Here is a 23,406-nt window from a genome sequence, read left to right as displayed (position 1 = left end):
TTTTTTTTTTTTTGAGACAGAGTCTCACTCTATCACCCAGGCTGGAGTTGCAATGGCACGAATTCAGCTCACCACAATCTCTTCCTCCAGGGTTCAAGTGATTTTCCTGCCTCAGCCTCCAGAGTAACTAGGATTACAGGCATGAGCCACCATGTCCAGCTAATTTCTTTTCTTTTCTTTCTTTTTTTTTTTTTTTTTTTTTTTTTTTGGTATTTTTAGTAGAGATGGGGTTTCACCATGTTGGTCAGACTAGCCTTGAACTCCTGACCTCAGATGATCTGCCTGCCTCAGCCTCCCAAAGTGTTGGGATTATAGGCATGAACCACTGTGCCCGGCTGAACTGCCAATTTTTCTAAGGATTCACCAGAAACCCCTTTCTTCTCCTATCCTTTAAGAAAATCTTTGTAAAGGGGTATTGGTCACAAGGAAATAAATCTATAGAAACAGAATTCATAATGGTGAAAAGTTGGCTTGCCTTCTTGGATCTTCTTTTGACCCCAAACTGAGGGCCCTGTATTCTCTTCCTCCTCTATTTTATTCCTTGAAAGGGAGAATGGTATCTTGCAAAGTATGTGGGCTTTGGAACTAATCAGAGTTCAAATTCTGGTTCTGCTAACTCACTACCTTTGGATATATTAATTGACCATTCCAAAACTGGTATTATATGTTTAAAATGAAGATGATAATATTATCTGGCAGCTTAACGAGAATTTTAAAAAGCAAAAGCCCCTAACAATTTTTGTCTTTGATGGCTGCGTAATATTCCATGGTGTATATGTACCACATTTTCCCTATCCAGTCTATCATCGTTGGGCATTTGGGTTGGTTCCAGGTCTTTGCTATTGTAAACAGTGCTGCAATGAACATTCGTGTGCACGTGTCTTCATAGTAGAATGATTTATAATCCTTTGGATATATACCCAGTAATGGGATTGCTGGGTCAAATGGGATTTCCATTTTTAGGTCATTGAGGAATCGCCACACTGTCTTCCACAATGGTTGAATTAATTTACATTCCCACCAACAGTGTAAAAGTGTTCCTATTTCTCCACATCCTCTCCAGCATCTGTTGTTTCCCGATTTTTTAATGATCGCCATTCTAACTGGTGTGAGATGGTATCTCAATGTGGTTTTGATTTGCATTTCTCTGATGACCAGTGATGATGAGCATTTTTTCATATGTTTGTTGGCCTCCTGTATGTCTTCTTTTGTAAGGTATCTGTTCATATCCTTTGCCCATTTTTGAACGGGCTTGTTTGTTTTTTTCTTGTAGATCTGTTTTAGTTCTTTGTAAATTATAGATATCAGCCCCTTGTCAGATGAGTAGACTGCAAAAATTTTTTCCCATTCTGTTGGTTGCCGATTCACTCTACTGACTGTTTCTTTTGCCGTGCAGAAGCTGTGGAGTTTGATTAGGTCCCATTTGCCTATTTTGGCTTTTGTTGCCATTGCTTTTGGCGTTTTGGTCATGAAGTCTTTGCCTACGCCTATGTCCTGAATGGTTTTGCCTAGATTTTCTTCTAGGGTTTTTATGGTGTTAGGTCTGATGTTTAAGTCTTTAATCCATCTGGGGTTAATTCTGGTGTAAGTTCACGTCCTTTGTAGGGACATGGATGAACCTGGAAACCATCATTCTCAGCAAACTGACACAAGAGCAGAAAATCAAACACCGCATATTCTCACTCATAGGCGGGTGTTGAACAATGAGAACACATGGACACAGGGAGGAGAGCACTACACACTGGGGTCCATTGGGGGGAAATGGGGGAGGGACGGGGGGTGGGGAGGTAGGAAGAGATAGCATGGGGAGAAATGACAGATACAGGTGAGGGGACGGAAGGCAGCAAACCACACTGCCATGTGTGTACGTATGCAACAATCTTGCATGTTCTTCACATGTACCCCCAAACCTAAAATGCAATAAAAACAAAACAAAACAAAACAATTTTTGTCTTCATTAATAGATACTCAGTAGGTACTCCTTATACTCTGCCTCCTCAACTTGGTATAGATACACATTTCTCTGAAAGATGGAGCACATTACATTTTATTTGTCATTTTATCCTTTCATATTTGTTTTACCCTAAATTTTTCTATTTTTCTCAGCTTTTTTTTTTTTTTTGAGAGCACACTTCAAAAAGAAGGAAAGTCTGATCATCTTTTGAGATGAGACTAGGCTGGCAAGGGAGAATTTCTTGAACCACCTGTGTGCTGTTGCCTTGAAGTAAACTTAAATGAAGTTATGTCCTGGCCTAGTTCAGAGGTTACTGCGAATAACAACCAAGACATTTACAAAAAATGCTCTAAATCACTGGTCTTAGGTAAATAGACAGGAATGTTCAATAATTCATTTTTTGTGTTAACCCCTGTTCTAGGTGCTGAGGTGTAACAGTGGGAAAAGCAGGAAAAAAAAAAAAAACTCTGCTCTTGTGGAACTTTATGTTCTCAAAGGAGGAGACAAACAGGAGCTACAGTAAATATGTAAAATATTTACATATTTACAGTCTTCAGATCATGGTCAGCAAAATAATATTTACAGTCTTCAGATGGTGGTAAGCACCATGGAGAAAGACGAAGCAGGAAAGAGGTCCTGGCTACACCATTGTGCATGGAGGTGCCATTTTAAACAATGCAGCCAGGAAGTCATCAAAAAATAAACAGGTATCATGTAAGCATGAACCTAAAATCAGTGAGGGAGAAAAATGTGAGAGAACAGTCAATGCAAGGGTCCTGGAGTAAGAGAATGCACAATGTGAGGAAGAACCAGCAAGGAGGCCGCGTGACTGCGGCAGAGTGAGCAGGAGGTGGGGGTATGAGGACACCAGGCAGAGAGGTGACCAGGAATAGACCATGGAAGGCCACGTTGGCCATTATCTGAACGTTGGTTTTGCTCTGTGAGTGATATAAGAAGCTATGGGAAGTAATTAGGCAGGAGAGAGATATCATTTGACTCATGTTTTACATGATGCATTCTGGCAGCTGTTTTGAGAAAAAACTGCAGTGGGACGGGACGGGAACTCTCTGGTGGCAACAGCAATATTTGGGGGTGAGATATGGTAGTTGCAAAGGTTAGAGAAATCGGGAGGAGATATTGATGTAACTTCTCATATGTCTCACTGATTTCCTCTTCTGGGAGGGCCAAGAATGCCCCAGTTGACCAAGGATATGGGAATTAAATTCACTGTCATTTACAGGAAACCAGAAACACTCCAGAAAGTATGAGCACCACAATTATATTCTACAGGGAGCTCAAGATTATCCCCCACTTTGGTCTGGAGGAGGAGATCTTGGAGAGGTTCAAGCTGGACCTTCCACGGGATTCTCACCCCAAAGACCATCTTTTGAGATCTCATTCTTGCATCCTCTTGGCATGTCTCTTGTATGATTCTTTGGACCTTTTTTCTTTCAGTCATCTCCCTCTTTATGAGATTATTTCTTCCCCTACTCCCTCTTCCAGGTAGTAGGGGCTGCCTAACTCAGAGGAGACTCTTTGCTGGAGAGAGCCAGGGTAGCAGCTTAATCTGGCTCTGTTCACGCCTTTAGGGAAAATAACTCATTTTTTGGTGTTTCTTTTCCTATACCACCAAATTGGTAAGATATTCTGGATCAAAAAGACCTTGTGGGCCGGGCACGGTGGCTCATACCTGTAATCCCAGCACTTTGGGAGGCCGAGGCAGGTGGATCACCTGAGATCAGGGGTTCGAGATCAGTTTGGCCAACATGGTGAGACCCCCTCTCTACTAAAAATACAAAAATTGGCCAGGCATGGTAGCAGGCACCTGTAATCCCAGCTACTTAGGAAGCTAAGGCATGAGAATCTCTTGAACCAGGGAGGCAGAGGTTGAGGGGAGCCAAGATCGCGCCACTGCACTCCAGCCTGGCGACAGAGTAAGACTCTGTCAAAAACAACAACAACAACAACAAAAATTTTGTGGATTATTTCAGTATAGGCTGTCAATGAGCAAAATCACAACTCATGGTATCCGTGGACCACAGCCCCTGTCTAGATGTTTCCGGTATAAGATCTAACTTATAACGAAAGCTTAAAATGCAAGCTTTGTGTTGCTATTTCTTAAGTATGCCCAGATATGAACTGTTTAGCAGCTAAAAACACAGTGCCAGCTTTCCATTTGAAATTCTGATACGAAATAAAGTCATCAGACCTGTATAAAATGTTCAGTGAAAACTGCTTGTATGAACAATGGAAACAACCTAAATATTCACCAACAGAAAATGGATAGAGTATAATCACTCAATGGAATGTAGAGAAGAGAAACGAAAGAGCAAGAACTGTAGAAACAGACAGATAGATAGATGATAAATAGATAGATATCCATATATGTATGTCTCTCAACAGTTCTTGCTCCTTCATATATATACATATATATATATATACATATATATGTGTATATATATATATATATATATATATATATATATATATACATATATATATACAGCCAGTGCTTGACTTACGACCACTGTCGGGACTGCGGAATGGTCGTAACACGATTTGGTCGTAAGTTGAGTAGGCTATATGTACAGTTGAAATGGTGCAAGCGGAGATGGTATAGCGATTGTGGTCGTAAAGTCAAATGGTTGTAAGTTGCATAGGTCGTAAGTTGATCAATACCTGTATACACATAACACAATTCTTCTTTCATTTTCTGTCTCTCTCTCTGTGTCTCTCTATATAGATATGTATGTGTTTATACCTGTCTATCTATATCTATTTAGATATAGGTAGAGTTCCATATATCTATAAATATAGATAGGTGAAAACACACATAGATGTAGATATCTACTATCTATATCTATAGACATAGATATAGATAGATACACGCAAATCAGTCTAATCTCAAAACCAGTGTTTACCACCCTCTGCCCAAAACACAAAATTGCAGAAGGAGAGGTACAATATGATTCCAATATTATGAAGCTTGCAAAACTTTGCACAGTGGCAGTATTGTAACCAGTAAGGTTTATCTGAGGATCAATTATTGCTAATTGAGAAGCTTGCAAATCTATCTATGCCATGTATCACTAATGGATATCCATATATAACAAAAGTTTTTAAAGATGTGTGGGAATAATCCATACTAAATTCTAATTAATAATTGCCCCTGAGGAAGGAATCTATGGGGAGGGGGTTACTCAGGGCTTTCAGTTATCTCTGCAGCATTTTATTTCTTAAGTAGGAATTGAGTTCCATGGCTGTTCTTTATATCATTATCTATATTTTGTGGTTTGAATAAAATAAAAATGTCATCTGTGCTATAAGAACATTTTTTTTCTCCAGTGAAACTCAAACTTCTTATTTTGATTAAAGAAAAACATGTTCTTGGTAAACATTTCACTGCTCCGGGCTGCTGTGTACCTGACACCAGAGGGTAAAAGCCATTCTCGTGATTCACTTTTGCTCCAGTCCCGCTCACCAGGCCCAGGGGTCACAGACAGGTCTTTAAAATCCAAATATGGGAGTAACAAACATCATGTACCTGCCTAGATGTCCTCTCTGTCCCTGGAATGCTGCGGTTCACAAGTGGGAAAGCTTTTGAGGATTCTGTGACCCGACCACGTTTTGTTCTCTCTTCCCCTAAATCAGTTGTTCCTTCATTCTAGAATTTACTTCTTCCTTCTCCTTATCAAATCCTTCAGGATTCAGCTTGACATCTCCAAGAAACCTCCCCTGGCCTCCTTGGCCTCACATCTGAATTAAGAATGCTCATAAAACCTTAAGTTCCTCATAGCACTTGTTACATCTCAATTGTAACTGCCCTTTAATGTGGAGTCCATTAGTTCTATAGGGATGGAGGTTGACTATTTGGCTCACTCCATTGTCCCCAACATTTATATAGGCTCTGACAAAGTAGACAATCAGAAAAAAATTAATTAAGTGTATAAATGAGAGATCACTGAATATCTGTTGAGGTCATTGATCACTGAATATCTGATGAGGGTAGGATAACTAAATATCTGATGTGATCATTGAACATCTGATGAGGGGAGAAGTGGATCCCCTAGGCAGAAGAAGGGCACAAAAAAGTGGATATGACTAATAGATAATGTGCCTTTCCCATTTGCTTCCAAAAAGCCTGTCTACTGTAAAAATGGATGGTAAATTCTGAAGCAGCTTTTGGCTCTAAGTGTCTAGGTCCTGGAAGCTTGTCTAGTCTGAGCCTCTTTGTCTTCATCAATTGAATGATGCTGTCTTTAAGCATACCCATGTATGTCAGAGACAGCCTTGGAGCTCAGAGCTTTGTATATCTGCTTGTTTGCTTGTTCCCTTCCCTAGAGAATACACAGTAAGGTGAACAGTGTACTTCCCCCAGGAGCCTGCTTCTCATTTTGTAACCCATTACTGAGCTACTTACAGGAAAGGCTCTCAGGAGACTATTTTCCTAAAAGGTATGGACATGAGTTAGTAGAGGCTAAAAATATAGAGCACCACAGAAAATGTTTAAATTAATGCATAAATAATTGAAAGTTAGAACAATCTACTGAGGTCAGTGGGATGTTTTTAGGTTAGCAGATAGGGGTTTTGATATATTCCTAATCACTTGGCCCCAATTCACTAGAACTTCTGCTCCTTATCTTAATTTGTAGAATGAGGAAACCTAGCCACTAAGAAGTTAAATAACTTTCCTGAGGTCATCAAGCTCACAGGTTGTGCAACTGGGTTCCAAATCCAAACAGTTTGACTTTAGATGGTACACTCTTAACCCCAATGCTATTCCATCCCTCAGGACCCCAAACCTATGTCATTGCTGATAGTTTGGAGTTCATAACTCTAAAACAGCATAAGTTTAGTGCAATACTAGTGCCTGGAAGGTATTAACAGATTTTCCATAAACAAGGTCCCATACATATAGGAAATGCTGAATGAGATTACATTGAACAAGTTTCCTCTCTGCAGAACTTCTCAGTCTTTAATAAATTCATGTGCACTATGGCTCTCTAAAACCTAGATGTGGAATTTTTCAGATATAATGACCCTTGGAATTCTACTCTGATAAAACATCTACTATCATACAGATTTTGGCAGAATATTATTTAGGAAACATTGCTCTAAAGTACAGTCCAGATTGTTTCATTTGTTTCGCCACTTATTTCCTTTAATTTCATTGTATAGTGCCCAGAAATGTAAACTGCACAACTTAAAGATCTTGTCTGTATTTTAATCTACGGCTTGCTCCTCCACCACATTCACAGAGATGTTGGGAGAGAGATGAATACACGAGCACAGTATGTTCACCTCAGTCCCCCTGTTCTGCCACGCTACTTTTCTTCTGGTGAATGGCTCAACCCTAGCTATTATTGGTCATTGCCATTTTTCTGTAAGTGTGCACAAACAATACAAATCATTCATTCTAGATTTTCGTTTTAAAAAAAACTTAAAAATCAAGACTTTCTACTCTTCTTAGTCTTTCAACATCTTTCTCATCTTCAGGCTTTCTCAAAGATTACTGATGGGGTTCATAGATCACATGTGGAAGGGGTAAAGGAATAAAAGTTGTGTGAGCATCTTCTGTGGCCTCAGAGTCACATCGGACATAGCGTAGCCCATAAGTTAATCACTGGCAGATCTGAGATTTAGATGTTCAGTACCAAGCCTATATTCCTTCTACTCTATATCACAACATGGGGCTACTATAATATTTGGAACCAAAGATATGAATTCATCTATGGGCAAATAGTGATCTCTTGACTCCTCATAATACCTTGGCCCCAGATAGCTCTCTGATTCACCCCTTCATAAGTAACAGATAGGTGATGAAGTGGAGTCACTAGCCCAAGGGCAGAGTCCTAAGACCTACCAGCCATGCTTTTCTTGGCTCTCAACATTTTGTTTCAACATTCCCAGTATAAAAATCATTCTCTTTACAATGAGACATGCAAAATAACTGCTGTGTAATTTTGCTTTCTCATAGCAATTGGTTTTTCTCTGATTAAAAAAATACAAAAAATATATAGAATAATATACCTGGGTCAATTTCCGAAGTTCTACCACCTTGTCTACCTTAGACAAACTACTGAGTCTCTGAGCTTTATTTTTATCCTCTCTAAAATGGGTATGGCATCGCTGACTCCCCATAGCACTATCATGAGTATTAAATATAACTTAATTCATGTGAAGTGATAACACAGTCTCTCATACACAGCAAGAATCTCTTCCCAGGCAATAGCTTAGAATAGTGGCTCTTATTCCTGACTGGGCATCAGAGTCACCAGTAGAGTTTAAAAAACTTTAGAACAAACAAAAATCCAAAGCACATTTTTAAAAAGGACAGAAAATGTTTTGATTATATCAGAATTTTAAATTTCAGTATGACAAATTATACCATCAACCCAAGTAAAATAAGAAAGACTGTGAGGTAATCTTTGTAACACACATAACAGTATTCAGATTATATAAAATGTCAAGAAATCAGTAACAAAAAGGCACATTTGCAACAAAAAATGCAATGTGTAGACAAGTCACAATTTACAAAAAGAAAAATTAAAAAGTCACAAAATATGACCTCTGTATCACTAATAATCAGGAAAATGAAAATTAAATCAAATTACCACATTTCACTCACTATATTGTCAAAGATTAAAGGCAATAATAAGCATATATTCTTAAATGTATAGAGAAATGAGTATTCTCATGTTGAACCAGTGGGAGTATAAATTCCTACAGGACATTTGGAGAAAAACTTATAGTTTTAATTAAAACTAAAAATGCTCATATTCTAGGACCAGATTCCACTTCTAGTATCTACCCTAAAAATATTTTTGCATATTATGTACCCAAAAAATTGAACAAAATACTGCAGATTTGTCTGTGACTATAGAAAATAGAAGACAGTATGGATGCCAAAAATAGAGGGATGATAAATAAAATATGATACACATATATTAAGAACCATACTTCAGAAGTTAAAAGTTATGAACCTGATCTGTGTGTACATTTTTTAAATGTTGCATTCACAAAATATATATATATAGTAATTCTTACTTAACAGTTAATAAATATTCTGAGGGTTTTACATGCATTAAGTCATTTAATCTTCAGAATTACCCTATTAGTAGACAAGACTATTATTTCCATTTTACAGATGAGGAATTGAAGCACGGAGAAGTCAAGTGACTCTCTCTAAGCCTCAGTCCTGCATCCATGGGGTCCATCCTCTTGGCTGCTCCATTGTGCTTACTGAAAGAGGTTGCAGACCAACGTGCACAGCATGCCACTGGTCAATATCAACATACTTTTCCAAAGGAATGGAAGGAAATATGCTACACTCATAATTACGTTGTCTTGGCTAGAAAGTTTGTAGAATGATCAGGATAGAGGGAAGATCAGAAAAGACTGTAGCTTTATCTTCCAATTTTTTTTTCTCAAGAAACAATATGTTAATTTGTAGTTTTTGAAACTGTAATCATACAGGAAAAAATGAAAGTGATATGTCAAAATGTTAACAGTGTTTGATAATAGATGGAAGGAATATTAGTAGTTAATTTTCTTGCATTTAAATGCATTTTTCCCATCAGGTATATTTGAGAAAGTATGAAGATGAGAAAGATTTGGAAGACTAGGGAGAGTGGAAAGCCTTGATTTTTAAGGTTTTTTTTTTTTTTTTAATGAAAGAAAAAAATACCTAGAGACAGACAGTTTTGCCCCCTTCCCCCAAGAATGGGAGACTGCAGTCAGGATATTTGCATTTTTTGAAAAATTCCAGAGTGATTCAGATGTTTAGGGATAGCTGTATTTGGCAGAGCTGTGGGGTGTAATAGAGAGATCATGGGCTTGGTAATCTGATATTCAGGGTTCAGTGACATTTCCACTGCACATTAGCTGTGTGATCTTGAGCAAATTACTCAATTGCTCCGAACTTCAGTTCCCTCAAACATAAAGAGAGAGTACTACCTTCACTTAGTTTAATGAGGATTAAATGAAGAGTCGTATGTGCCTGGCTCATCACATAATGTGGTTCCACAAATAGAAGAATTAGATTCTCTCTCTTAATGCAGCATCTTTTTTTTTAGACAGAGTCTTACTCTGTTGCCCAGGCTGGAGTGCAGTGGCGTGATCTCAGCTCACTGAAACCTTTGCCTTTGGGTTCAAGAGATTCTCATGCCTCCGCCACCTGACTAGCTGGGATTATAGACATGTACCACCACGCCTAGATAATTTTTGTAATTTTAGTAGTGACGGGGATTCACCATGTTGGCCAGGCTGGTCTTGAACTCCTGGCCTCAAGTGATCTGCCAGCCTCAGCCTCCCAAAGTGCTGGGAGTACAGGTGTGAGTCACCATGCCTGGCCTTAACTCAGCACTTTGAATGATTGTGACATTTTGGCAGGCTGTTAATAAGGAGAGAAGTATGCTGGCCTATACAATTTCTACAGCAACGTCTGAAATATGTTTGGAAAAAAAAAATCAATACTCACTAACAACTCTTCTTCAGTCACCCAATAGAGTGGCCTCTGTTTTCTCTTCCGTAAAATGGGTGTAATAACATCCCTTACTGACCTGTGCAGTTGAGATTCTGGATAATGTTTCAGAGAGTTCACCCAGAGTTCAAACACATACATGCACCCCCTTCTCTCACCCCCGCCCGCCACACAAACACACATGTCTTGAGTGCATTTCATCCAGTTCTGGTAATTTAGTTACTTGTGGTTTATTTATTAGGTTGAAAACATTCTGCTCATTTACTATTATTTAATTTATTAACTCTGTCTTAGGCCTAAGGGGCAACCTCTCAAGGAGAAAATGCCGATTATCTAATACAAAAGCTAAAAAGTTACAAAGGTGCGTTTTACAGATACATTCTTTCTCGTGAACAGTTTGTCATTCCAAAAATGCTCTCTCTTCTCTACACTCATTACTTGCTCTCACTCAGACACACATTCTCTTCCCCTAGGCTTAATTTTTAAAGGCGATTTTTGAAGAATAATTTTGTGAAAAAATAGAAACGATAGCACAGAGAGTTCCCACATAACCTGGACCCAGTCTCCCCCATTATGAACATCTTATATTAGTGGGGAACATAGGTTACAAGTCATGAACCAATATTGATGCACATCATAAACTAAAGACCATACTTTATTCAGATTTCATTAGTTTATATCTCATGTCTTGTGTCTGTTCTAGGATCCCATTCAAGATACCATGTCACACCTAGTCTTCACGTCTCTTTAGGTTCCTCTCATTGTGACAATTGCTCAGGCAGTATTTGTGTCTGATGACCAGAGAGTTTTGAGGAGTACTGGTCATGTATTTTGGATAATGTTCCTCAATTAGAATTCATCTGATTTTTTCTCTCATGGTTAGACTGAGGTTATGGGTTCTGGGGAGAAAGACCACAGTAGTAATGTGCCATTTTCATCCTACCAAGGATACATTCTATCAATATGACATCAATCATGATGTTAATTTTTAGTTTTTTTTTTTTCTTTTTTACTATTAAGAAAAGGTTTGTTTTAATATTCAGTTTCTTTTTTGATAATGCTGATTTTGGTCACATGGCTGAGGTGTCTTTGTCACATTTCACCACTGTAAAGAGACTCTTTTCCCCCTTCCATAGGGTACTTTTTGGGAAAAAAAAAAGTCACTATACAAAACCCACTACTTAAATTATTTGGAATTCTAGATAAGAAATCTGCCTTTTCTCTATTTACTCATATATTCAATCACAAGATTTAATTATATTTAAAAACTCAGGGTAAAAATTAATTGGCTTTGGCCAGGCCTGGTAGCCCACACCTGTAATCCCAGCACTTTGGGATGCCAAGGCAGGCCCATCTCTTGAGCCCAGGAGTTCCAGATCAGCTTGGGCAATATGACAAAACCCTGTCTCTATTAAGAACATGAAAATCTGACAGGCATTGTGGCATGTGCCTGTAGTCCCACCTACTCAGGAGGCTAAGGCATGAGAATCATTCAAACCTGGGAGGTGGAGGTTGCAGTGAGCTGAGATCATGCCACCACATTCCAGCCTGAGTGACAGAGTAAGACTGTATCAAAAAAAAAAAAAAAAAATTAATTGGCTTGAAAAGTGAAAAGAGACTTTTAAAACATTTTTTTTTTACTTAAAAAGAACTTATTAAGTTAAAAACTTCTTTTTTTTGGTAGTTTTTTTTTATTGCATTTTATGTTTTGGGGTACATGTGATGAACATGCAAGATTGTTGCAATAGGTACACACATAGCTGTGTGGTTTGCTCATTGCAGCACTGTTTACAATAGCAAAGACCTGGAACCAATCCAAATGCCCAACGATGAAAAACTTGTTTTTCTTTAGATTGAATTTCATTCTTAATTGAACACAAGGTATATAAAACTCAGGTTCTGTTGAGGATGCAAAGATGACTGAGGCAAGTTTCTCTTCTTGAAGCAGCCATCCTCAGGGCTAGACAGAAATGTATATACTGAACAAGCGAAGAAGTACAGCAGTTCAAAATAAGAAGTGCTTTGGGAACACTGAGAAGATTGTAATTAATTCAAGGAAAGCTTGATAAAAGAGGACTGAAGCCAGGGCCAGCTCCTGGGATGTGCAACCAGTGTCATCCCACAGGAATCACACTTGGGGTTTCATGTCCTTTGCAACTTTCTTGAAATTCTTAATAATGACCTTGGAATTTGTGTTTGATAAGCAAAGTCCATTATATTATCAGCACTATATTGTGAATGGAAAAACTGAAGTTCAGAGAGACCGAATGACTTAGGTAAGGTCACACAGTTGGTTAACGTAAGAACCTGAGCTGAAAATCAAACCTTCCTGTCCAGATCCTGCATTCTTTTCATTGCATGTAACTAGAAAATAACATGGAAGTTTGCTATGCCATTATCCAAGCAAACATGAATGAAGCACTGACCTCAAATAACCGCAATACTTTGGCCAATGCACCAACTTCTTCTTTGAGTGAGAAGATCAGTGATATGGCACCATTTTGAGTGGAGTTGTCTTCAATATAGCTTGTTTCCTACAAGATAAGATGCATTTGGTTAAAACATTTTCCACGGTTCAGCAATTCATTCCTATTAAACCTCCATGAACAAAGCAAACATGAACACTTTCTTCTAGTTAAGTCTTGCAATACAAAGAGCTATATATATTCTATATAGAAATATGTAGTGTGGTGGAAAATAAGTAAGTCCAGGGCAATTAAATGTTCAGTGATGCTACTGGGTCAGTTATCAACTTAAGGAAGCTTCAATTATTCATTGCTGTTACCACTCGGTCCTGTAAATTCAATACCTTTTAATAAGCACCTACTAAGTTCCAGGCACTATTCAGGCTCTGAGAAATTTAAAGATGAATAAGACAATGCTCTATCTTTTGGGAGCTCACAATTTAACTTAATAGACATATACATAACAAATCAAAAGATCGTTAGAAGTGATATAATATAGTTTATAAAATGTCCCAGAAAGACATTGAGAAACACAGTATGGAAAGTACTAAAAATAGAATATGCACAGGCTTTTGAGTCCTAAGACCTGGGTTGGAATCCTCTCTCTTTCATTTTCCAAGTGGACTACTTTGGGCAAATCACTCAGCTTTCTTAGTTTTCTCATCTGTAAAAGCATGCTAAAAACAAGCTCTGTCAAAACAGTATTCAGATAATGAAAAAAGGAAAAGATTGAGGCGTGCTGCTAGCTGGGAGGGTCAGACCTGAAAGAAAAATCAAAAAAGGCAGTAGTGCAAGGGAAACTCATAAAGCTCCAACTCCCTGGGACAGAGACAGACAACAGGTGGATAAACCCACAAAAATGGGAAGAAACCAGCGCAAAAAGGATGAAAACTCCCAAAACCAGAACACCTCTCCTCCTAAAAGGGATCACAACTCCTCACCAGCAAGGGAACCAGACTGGATGGAGAAGGAGGGTGATGAAATGACAGAATCAGACTTCAGAAGGTGGGTAGTAAGAAACTACAGTGAGTTAAAAGAACAGGTTCTAACCGAACGCAAAGAAAATAGGAACCTTGAAAAAAGATTGGACGAACTGCTGATGAGAATGGACAGCATAGAGAGGAGTATAAGTGAATTGATGGAGCTGAAAAACGCAACACGAGAACTTCGTGAAGCATGCACAAGCTTCAACAGCCGAATTGACCAAGCAGAAGAAAGGATATCAGAGGTCGAAGATCAACTCAATGAAATAAAAAGAGAAGGCAAGAACAGAGAAAAAAGCGCAAAAAGGAATGAACAAAATCTTCAAGAAATGTGGGACTATGTGAAAAGACCTAATCTACGTCTGATAGGTGTACCTGAATGTGATGAAGAGAATGAATCCAAGCTGGAAAATACTCTTCAGGATATTATCCAGGAAAACTTCCCCAAACTAGCAAGGCAGACCAATATTCAAATCCAGGAAATACAGAGAACACCACAAAGATATTCCTCAAGAAGAGCAACCCCAAGGCACATAATCGTCAGATTCACCAGGGTTGAAATGAAAGAGAAAATGCTAAGGGCAGCCAGAGAGAAAGGTCGGGTTACCCACAAAGGGAAGCCCATTAGACTCACAGCAGATCTCTCAGCAGAAACCCTACAAGCCAGAAGAGATTGGGGGCCAATATTTAACATCCTTAAAGAAAAGAACTTTCAACCCAGAATCTCCTATCCAGCCAAACTAAGCTTCATAAGTGAAGGAAAAATAAAATCCTTTGTAAACAAGCAAGCACTCAGAGATTTCATCACCACCAAACCTGCTCTACAAGAACTCCTGAAAGAGGCTCTACACATATAAAGGAACAACCAGTACCAGCCACTCCAAAAACACACCAAATGGTAACATATCAAAAAGCTCATCCACCATGATCAAGTAGGATTCATCCCGGGGATGCAAGGCTGGTTCAACATACGCAAGTCCATAAACGTAATTCACCACATAAACAGAACCAAAGACAAAAACCACATGATTATCTCAATTGATGCAGAGAAGGCTTTCGACAAAATTCAACAACGCTTTATGCTAAAAACCCTCAATAAACTAGGTATTGATGGAACGTATCTCAAAACAATAAAAGCTATTTACGACAAACCAATAGCCAATATCATACTGAATGGGCAAAAACTGGAAGCATTCCCTTTGAAATCTGGCACTAGACAAGGATGCCCTCTCTCCCCACTCCTATTCAATATAGTACTGGAAGTTCTAGCCAGAGCAATCAGGCAAGAAAAAGAAATAAAGGGTATTCAAATTGGAAAGGAGGAAATCAAATTGTCTCTATTTGCAGATGACATGATTGTATATCTGGAAGACCCCATCATCTCAGCCCAAAATCTCCTGAAACTGATAAACAACTTCAGCAAAGTCTCAGGATACAAAATCAACGTGCAAAAATCACAAGCATTCCTATACACCAGTAATAGACTTCAAGAGAGCCAAATCAAGAACGAACTGCCATTCACAATTGCTACAAAGAGAATAAAGTACCTAGGAATACAACTAACAAGGAACATAAAGGACCTCTTCAAGGAGAACTACAAGCCATTGCTTAATGAAATAAGAGAGGATACAAACAGATGGAGAAACATTCCATGTTCATGGTTAGGAAGAATCAACATCGTGAAAATGGCCATACTGCCCAAAGTAATTTACAGATTCAACGCTATTCCCATCAAGCTACCAATGACCTTCTTCGCAGAACTGGAAAAAAACACCTTAAACTTCATATGGAACCAAAAGAGAGCCCGCATAGCCAAGTCAATTCTAAGCAAAAAGAACAAAGCAGGAGGCATCACACTACCGGACTTCAAACTATACTACAAGGCTACAGTAATCAAAACAGCATGGTACTGGTACCAAAACAGAGATATAGACCAATGGAACAGAACAGAGGCCTCAGAGGAAATACAACATACCCACAACCATCTGATCTTCGACAAACCTGACAAAAACAAGCAATGGGGAAAGGACTCCCTGTTTAATAAATGGTGTTGGGAAAACTGGCTAGCCATGTGCAGAAAGCAGAAACAGGACCCATTCCTGACACCTTACACCAAAATTAACTCCAGATGGATTAAAGACTTAAACATCAGACCTAATACCATAAAAACCTTAGAAGAAAATCTAGGCAAAACCATTCAGGACATAGGTGTAGGCAAGGACTTCATGACCAAAACACCAAAAGCAATGGCAACAAAAGCCAAAATAGACAAATGGGACCTAATCAAACTCCACAGCTTTTGCACGGCAAAAGAAACAGTCAGTAGAGTGAATCGGCAACCAACAGAATGGGAAAAAATTTTTGCAGCCTACCCATCTGACAAGGGGCTGATATCCAGAATTTACAAAGAACTAAAGCAGACCAACAAGAAAAAAACAAACAAGCCCATTCAAAAATGGGCGAAGGATATGAGCAGATACTTTACAAAAGAAGACATACAGGAGGCCAACAAACATATGAAAAAATGCTCATCATCACTGGTCATCAGAGAAATGCAAATCAAAACCACATTGAGATACCATCTCACACCAGTTAGAATGGCGATCATTAAAAAATCGGGAAACAACAGATGCTGGAGAGGATGTGGAGAAATAGGAACACTTTTACACTGTTGGTGGGAATGTAAATTAATTCAACCATTGTGGAAGACAGTGTGGTGATTCCTCAAGGACCTAAAAATAGAAATCCCATTTGACCCAGCAATCCCATTACTGGGTATATATCCAAAGGATTATAAATCATTCTACTACAAGGACACATGCACACGAATGTTCATTGCAGCACTGTTTACAATAGCAAAGACCTGGAACCAACCCAAATGCCCAACGATGATAGACTGGATAGGGAAAATGTGGTACATATACACCATGGAATATTACGCAGCCATCAAAAACGATGAGTTCACGTCCTTTGTAGGGACATGGATGAACCTGGAAACCATCATTCTCAGCAAACTGACACAAGAGCAGAAAATCAAACACCGTATATTCTTACTCATAGGCGGGTGTTGAACAATGAGAACACATGGACACAGGGAGGGGAGCACTACACACTGGGGTCCGTTGGGGGAAAAAGGGGAAGGGCGGGGGGGTGGGGAGGTGGGAAGAGATAGCATGGGGAGAAATGACAGATACAGGTGAGGGGACGGAAGGCAGCAAAGCACACTGCCATGTGTGTACCTATGCAACAATCTTGCATGTTCATCACATGTACCCCAAAACCTAAAATGCAATAAATAAAAAAATAAAAAAATAAAATAAAATAAAGAAAAAAGGAAAAGATCAGTTTTAATAGAATATTGATAAATATATAAAAATGATGGAAATATTATAAATACACAAAAATGACCTCTTGGCTTTGGCAAAGCTCTCAGCAAGTATTAACATGTTCCCATATGCTGAGATCTGAAATAGCTAATTGTTGAGAAAGAGTCACAAAATTCATGAAAGTACACAAATAACCTATCAGAAGATAAATTTAGTCTTAAACTAAATCTCAAAGAATGTCCAGGATCTAGCACTTACTACATGCATGTGACGGAAAACAAAGGCAGGGTTAGGATTGACATTCCAGAGTTTGCTAAAACATTAGCCTAAGTTTGAAAATAACATATAAAATTCTACGTGTGTCTACAATAAACAGCAGGTACCTAAAAACGGAAAGAAAAAAATTTGCAGAACAATTACTCTCTTGTAAGCAAGTTAATGAAATTAATGGAATAGACGTTACATCATCTGAATGAGAGAAGGCTGTGTTAGAAGTCTCATAGTGACTCAGAATAACAAGCCCTGCATGAATACTGATGACCCTTAGCAAAAAATTCTTTCAATTCAGAAAATTCAGATTTTCCCCCAAATATCCCATGAAACTGAGGTGTGAAGTCAATACCATATTTGCCAGCAAGAGTGATTATAGTGAGCTTCAAATGACATGGAAGACTAAACTGTTAAATATTCCTATTTTGATCATGATGTTATCTTTCTAAAAAACTGTTTATGAACCATTTATTTAGAGCCTATAATTTCCAGGTATTATAATAAGCACTTGATTTGTATTATATCATGTAATTTTGGCAACAATGTAAGAAGTAGGTTTTATTATGCACCAAGTGCCTCCTTTTATTGATGACAAAATTGAGGCTTAGAGAGGTCAAGTAACTTGCCTATGGTTACACAGCAGTGGAGCCAGGATCTGAACCCAGGTTATTTGATCTCTGCATACTGTCCATGAATCACAATCTCTCACAGCCTCTATACTCCTTCCCCCTTTTAAACCCTGCCAGAGAGGTACAGAAGAGTCTCTGACTTCAGTGTTCTTCCTGCCAAAGAACACTGAGCCTTGTTCTTTCCAGTTTCATAGAAATGACAAAAGATTTTTCTGTTTCTAGTTCACTTGGCAACACTCTTTTCTCCTGTTGGCGTCTGAGAAAAGTAAGATAATTCTGATACACATCAACAGATGCCACCTTTGACTAGGGCAATTCAGACTTGAAGGTACCTGGGCTTGAAATTCAGTCACCCCTACCCTACTCCAGCGTGTGTTCAGCCAAATGCCAAGTCTGATCTCATCTTATCCAGAAATGTCTCTGGGCGCCAGGCACTTTTTTGTTCCCACTGTCATCACCTGAAACCATTTCTTAGTGGCCTGCATTGATCCAGCCTAAGACGATTTTTCTTGTTTCCTTCTTCTACTTCTAATCCCTCAAAGGCTCCCTCCCCACGATCATCAGAATAAAGTGCTTCTTGCTGATATTTGGCAGTCTCTGCGGTACCTCGCCTCTGGTGGCCCATCTACAGGAACCTCCTTTCCAGCCAAGCTGCTTTCTTTCTTGCCTTTTTAACTCTTCATTAGAGCAAATCACCAAATTTCTCTTTCCAAGATCTCACCCTTCCTTAAAGGCTCTCTTGGGTCTCACCTCTCTTAGGAAATGTTTGTGCCCCTCATCCCACGTGCACAATCACTTCTTTATGCTTTCCACGTGGCATTTGATGCCGTGTGGAAATGATAACTGACTCACACAGATTGATTTGTCCTTAGTGCTCACCTAGTTAAACTCCCTCACATGAGAGAGAAGCAAAACCCAGAGGCAAAGGGAGAAAATAACTCACCTGAGGTCACAAAGGCAGTGGAGGCTGGTCAAGAACTCAGGTTCCTAATGATCAGTTGTTCTGTAATTCCCCTTGCTATGAACATAATGTAGGAATTCAGTTCTCTGTTTCTTGCAAAGTCAAAGATTTACTCTGGTCCAGTCAGCAGTTAGTCAATACCACTCCTGACAGCCTACATTTCACCATGCTGATCCCTTTTCACTTGCTCCATTCTCTCCATACGCTTTCTAAATTAGTGTTTCTCGATGAGTGTTCCTTGGATCTCAACTCCAGAATATCCTGGTGATTCCTCCTCATAATGTAGTTCCCTGGGCTTTACCTAAACCTATTAAATCAGGTTGTCTTAGAATCTGCCATTTCAAAACCATCTCAGGTGATTCTTAACCACAGAAAATGTTGGAACCATTGATAAATATACAGCCTAATTTTTTTTTGAATTATAAATTTTCCCTAAATGTGTCTGCAAATTCACATTTACTCTATAATGAGACACTACTTTTGGTTGATATTAATACTATTTGTGGATTCTCAAGCTATGAAGTGCTTTGTAAAGAACTTTAAAGCCCCACATTTTCCTGACCAAATCCCTGCCCCTAATCCCTTCCCACAGCTGTGGGGACCCTGTTGCCAGCAGCCCTGAAACTACGTGGAGGATGAAGCCAGGATCTCTTCTGGGATCACTCTGACTCTCACACTGTTCCTCTGCAAGGTAAGTTCCGTCTCCTAAGAGCCATGCACCTTTTTTTTTTTTTTTTTTTTTTAAGGATTAAAAAAAATCAGTCCAAACTTCTGCAGACTTTCTAGTTATATTAACTTTAACAGTTTAACAGCTGCCTCCTGTTCTCTCCTGACAACTCTTCTCCCTAATCTTGCAGATGACAGGGCCTGCAGACTCACATTACCTCCCAGGCCTGGGCTTTACGACTCAATCTCAGAGTCCAGGAGTAGACTTCCTGCCTTGTGTAAATGTATAGGTTACATTAAAGAATGTATTTTGCAATTGTTCACCTCAAGAAAATGCCAACAAATCCTGGAGAATGGAATATACCTTGGCCATTATTTTCAAGTCACATTTAGGGTTCTTTCACATTCACGCCCAGGGCTAACTCTTGGTTATTTTCCTCTCTGCTTAGTTCCTGCCTCCCCGGGTCTGAGTAAGTTTCTGCCTAAATTCTCTTTGTGCCTCATCGGCTTCCCAACGTGAAAGGAGGATAGTTATCATTCTGCCATTTTGATACCTGGCTGAGAGCACTTTATAAATATTACGGAAGAGAACAAGAGGACCCCATCTCCAACCCCAGACCATGAGGGACCCGCCCCTTCAGTGTACAGAAGAGTAAACAGACAACAGAAAGGGACAGTAACTTGTCCAAAGACACACAGCTAATTGGTCGCAGTTCTGGAGGCCAGATCCCCAGCCCCTTAAAGCAACGCTCACTCATTCCTGTGAAAGCCACACAGGACAGATGTTCTCCCACTTAGAAACCATTGTTGAGGACATTTGTCTGTTGACTTCCTGTACATTCTCATGAGCTTCCAGTGAATTCAGACTTCTTACTGAGCTTATGAAACTAGGAAGCACCAGCCGACTTCAGCCCTCTTTCTCTGGAGGCCCAAACTCCCCTACCTGAGCAGCTCAGAGTGCTGTGGCTCACCTGTCCAAAGTCAGAGAGTTTCCTGGCCAAGCCTCGGTTTTCCAGGACTGCAGTGGACATGCTGGCTTCCCGGGAGTGAGGTCTCTGGCTTTTGAGGGCCTCAGGCAGGTTTGCAAACAGCACGTGGGGCTGAGGGTTTTAACCTGGCATTAGGGTGGAGAGGAGAGTTACAAAGGGTGTCTCCTTGCGCGGTGCATCCGGCACAGTAACGCCCCTGGTGGGCGTTGTCCTGACGCAAGAGGCCAGGGCAGCCTGCCTGCTCCTCCAGGTCACCTGCCGTGGACGGGCCGGAGGGGAGGGGCCGAGAGAGGGTGTAGCACACGCGGGAGGCACCCCTCGGCTGCCCGCCCCGGGTGATGACAAGAACCCAAGGGCAGGTTTAGGCACTTCCGGGACTCTCAGAATCCTGGGAAGCGGGTTCTCTGCAATTGGAATAAGCCTGCGTCCCTCTGGTATAACAATTATATGAATAATCCGCCCCACCTGCCCCCTACGAAACAGTCAGGATTCTCATGGAGATTTTGTCGTTATTTTCCTTTCTGTGAACCTCTAAAGCACACTGCGTGGCTGTGCGCTGACTCTAGAAAACTACAGCTAGAGGGCACTTGAACGCCGGCCACAGCAGGTGAAGAGCAAATGCAAGGGCGATCTGGGTTTAAATGCAGTCTGGTGTTCTCCAGCTAGTCACCTAACTGCTGCTGAGGCTCGAAAAGAAGGTGGTAGAGCAACCTTGCTGGAAGATTTTAAGAATAGGAACAAAGAAATGCATTAACATTTAGTACAGTTGTTCTGCATAGACATTCAGTAAATGGAAGATATTGTTTAAAAACATGTCCATATCAATTTGACAACAAATAATTACTGAGACCTGTACTGTGTGCTTGGTGCTGTTCTAGTCTTTGGTAATACAGCAATGAACAAAATAGACTCTGCCTCCCTAGCCACGCTACCATTCTGGAGGGCACACAGAAAATAAACACATAAATAAGTTTAGGCAGGGATATGTCTTTTGAAGAAAGTAAAGTGGGGGGTGGTGGTCTAGGAGTGAGCTGGTGGGTGTTAGCCAGTGGTCTTCAGATGTCATGAACCACACTTTTCAGAGGATGAGACTGACGTGAGCCTTTAGTGACTAGCAGGTAAAACAAAGTATGAAAGAATGCTGGAAAGGAGGTTCACAAGTTCCGAAAGGATGTGAAAACTCAGGGCAAGCCTTGAGTGCCACTTAGTATTTTCTCAAGAGAAATTAATAGGCTGTAAGAAAATAAGTCAATAATAAAGGTTGCTAGAAACCCATCCCTCTTCTCCCACTGATCTTTGACCAAGGATCTGTCAAAAAAGAAAAAAAAAGAAAAAAAAAAGAAAAAAAAAAGAAAAAAACATAAAAACTCAGGTTTAGGATTCAAAACAAGTGGATAACTTTTGGTTCTACCACTGATAGCTGTGTACCTGTGGTCAAATCCATGCCTTAGTTTTTTTGTTTGTTTGTTTTGTTTTGTTTTTGTCTTTAAAATGAGAATTTTAAGGGATGTTTAAGATTCTTTAAGCCTCTATGATGTGCCAGGCTTTCTACTGTGTGCTAAGGATACAGACATAACAAGTGTAATTTCTATCCAAAAGGAACCATCAATGAATATTTTCCATAGTTAAGTTGGAAGCTCAATGTTGTTAAATATTGAAGGCCAAGACCTCGATTTCCATCCTCAGGCAAATCTGTATCCTTTATCTGACTCCAGTATTTTTCACTGTAGTAGACATAAAATGTGTTGTATTCCTCAGCCTCAGGATTTTCTTACAAACATCATGTCATCCCTTGATGCTGCTTGAGGGCAATGAATGTGACAGCCCTAAGATATTACAGGCATGCAATAAAGAAAAGAAAACAATGTTATCTATTTATTTGCATGCACACTCTATCTTAGACACTGTGCCAAGCTCTCCACATGCATAGTTCCACTTCTTCCTCCCAAAAATCCCATAAACTATGCACTCTGTCTTAATAGGCACAGAAACTGAGGCCCAGAAAGTTTAAACAAATGGCCCAAATTCAAACTATGTTTCACCCAACACCAGCATGTTGCACTGGCTCTCAAATACTTTTTCTTTCCCGTTTGCATTCAGGACAACATGATTTTTAGGATAACAAAATGATAGCTTCTCTTCCTTCTCTCTGTATCAGTTGAAAATTGATTTTTTTTAATTTTTAATTTTTGTGGGAACATAGTAGATGTATGCCTTTATGTGCAATATTTTGATACAGGCATGCAATGTGTAATAGTCACATCATTGAAAATGGGGCCTCCATCCCTCAAGCATTTATCTTTTGTGTTACAAACAACCTAATTATACTTTTCAAGTATTTTAAAATGTACACTTAAATTATTTTGACTATAGTCACCCTATTATAGTATCAAATACTAGATTATTCATTCTTCCTATTTTTTGTTTACCCATTTACAATTTCTACCTCCCCTCCAGGCCCCCACTACACTTCTCTGCCTCTGGTAATTATCCCTCTACTCTCTAGCTCCATGAATCCAATTGTTTTGATTTTTAGACCCCACATATGAGTGAGAACATGCGATGTTTGGCTTTCTGTGCCTGGCTTATTTCATTTGACCTAATGACCTCTAGTTCTGTCCATGTGATTGCAAATGACAGGATCTCATTCTTTTTTATGGCTGAATAGTGCTTTATTTTGT

General features: G+C 39.5%; 1 protein-coding gene and 1 non-coding gene across 2 annotated transcripts in view; one reads left to right on the top strand and one right to left on the bottom strand.

The window, feature by feature from the left end:
* PAH (phenylalanine hydroxylase) overlaps nucleotides 1–20,907 on the bottom strand; it is a 77,961-nt gene extending 57,054 nt beyond the window's left edge. The window contains exons 1-2 of the mRNA XM_003929620.4: nucleotides 20,708–20,907; nucleotides 12,863–12,970 (exon numbers count right to left, since the gene is read on the bottom strand). Coding sequence (XP_003929669.1) covers nucleotides 12,863–12,970; nucleotides 20,708–20,767 — 168 coding nt within the window. The 5' untranslated portion in view covers nucleotides 20,768–20,907. The remainder of the gene's footprint in view (nucleotides 1–12,862; nucleotides 12,971–20,707) is intronic.
* LOC120365101 (U4 spliceosomal RNA) lies at nucleotides 4,947–5,092 on the top strand. Its single transcript, XR_005580120.2, has one exon. It is a non-coding gene; the product is annotated as a U4 spliceosomal RNA (small nuclear RNA).
* Nucleotides 20,908–23,406: the final 2,499 nt, after the last annotated feature.

Source organism: Saimiri boliviensis, chromosome 7 (genome assembly GCF_048565385.1).
Source record: "Saimiri boliviensis isolate mSaiBol1 chromosome 7, mSaiBol1.pri, whole genome shotgun sequence".
Lineage (NCBI taxonomy): Eukaryota > Metazoa > Chordata > Mammalia > Primates > Cebidae > Saimiri > Saimiri boliviensis.
Note: the sequence above shows the minus strand (reverse complement) of the source record. Positions and strands in the feature narration are given on the sequence as shown.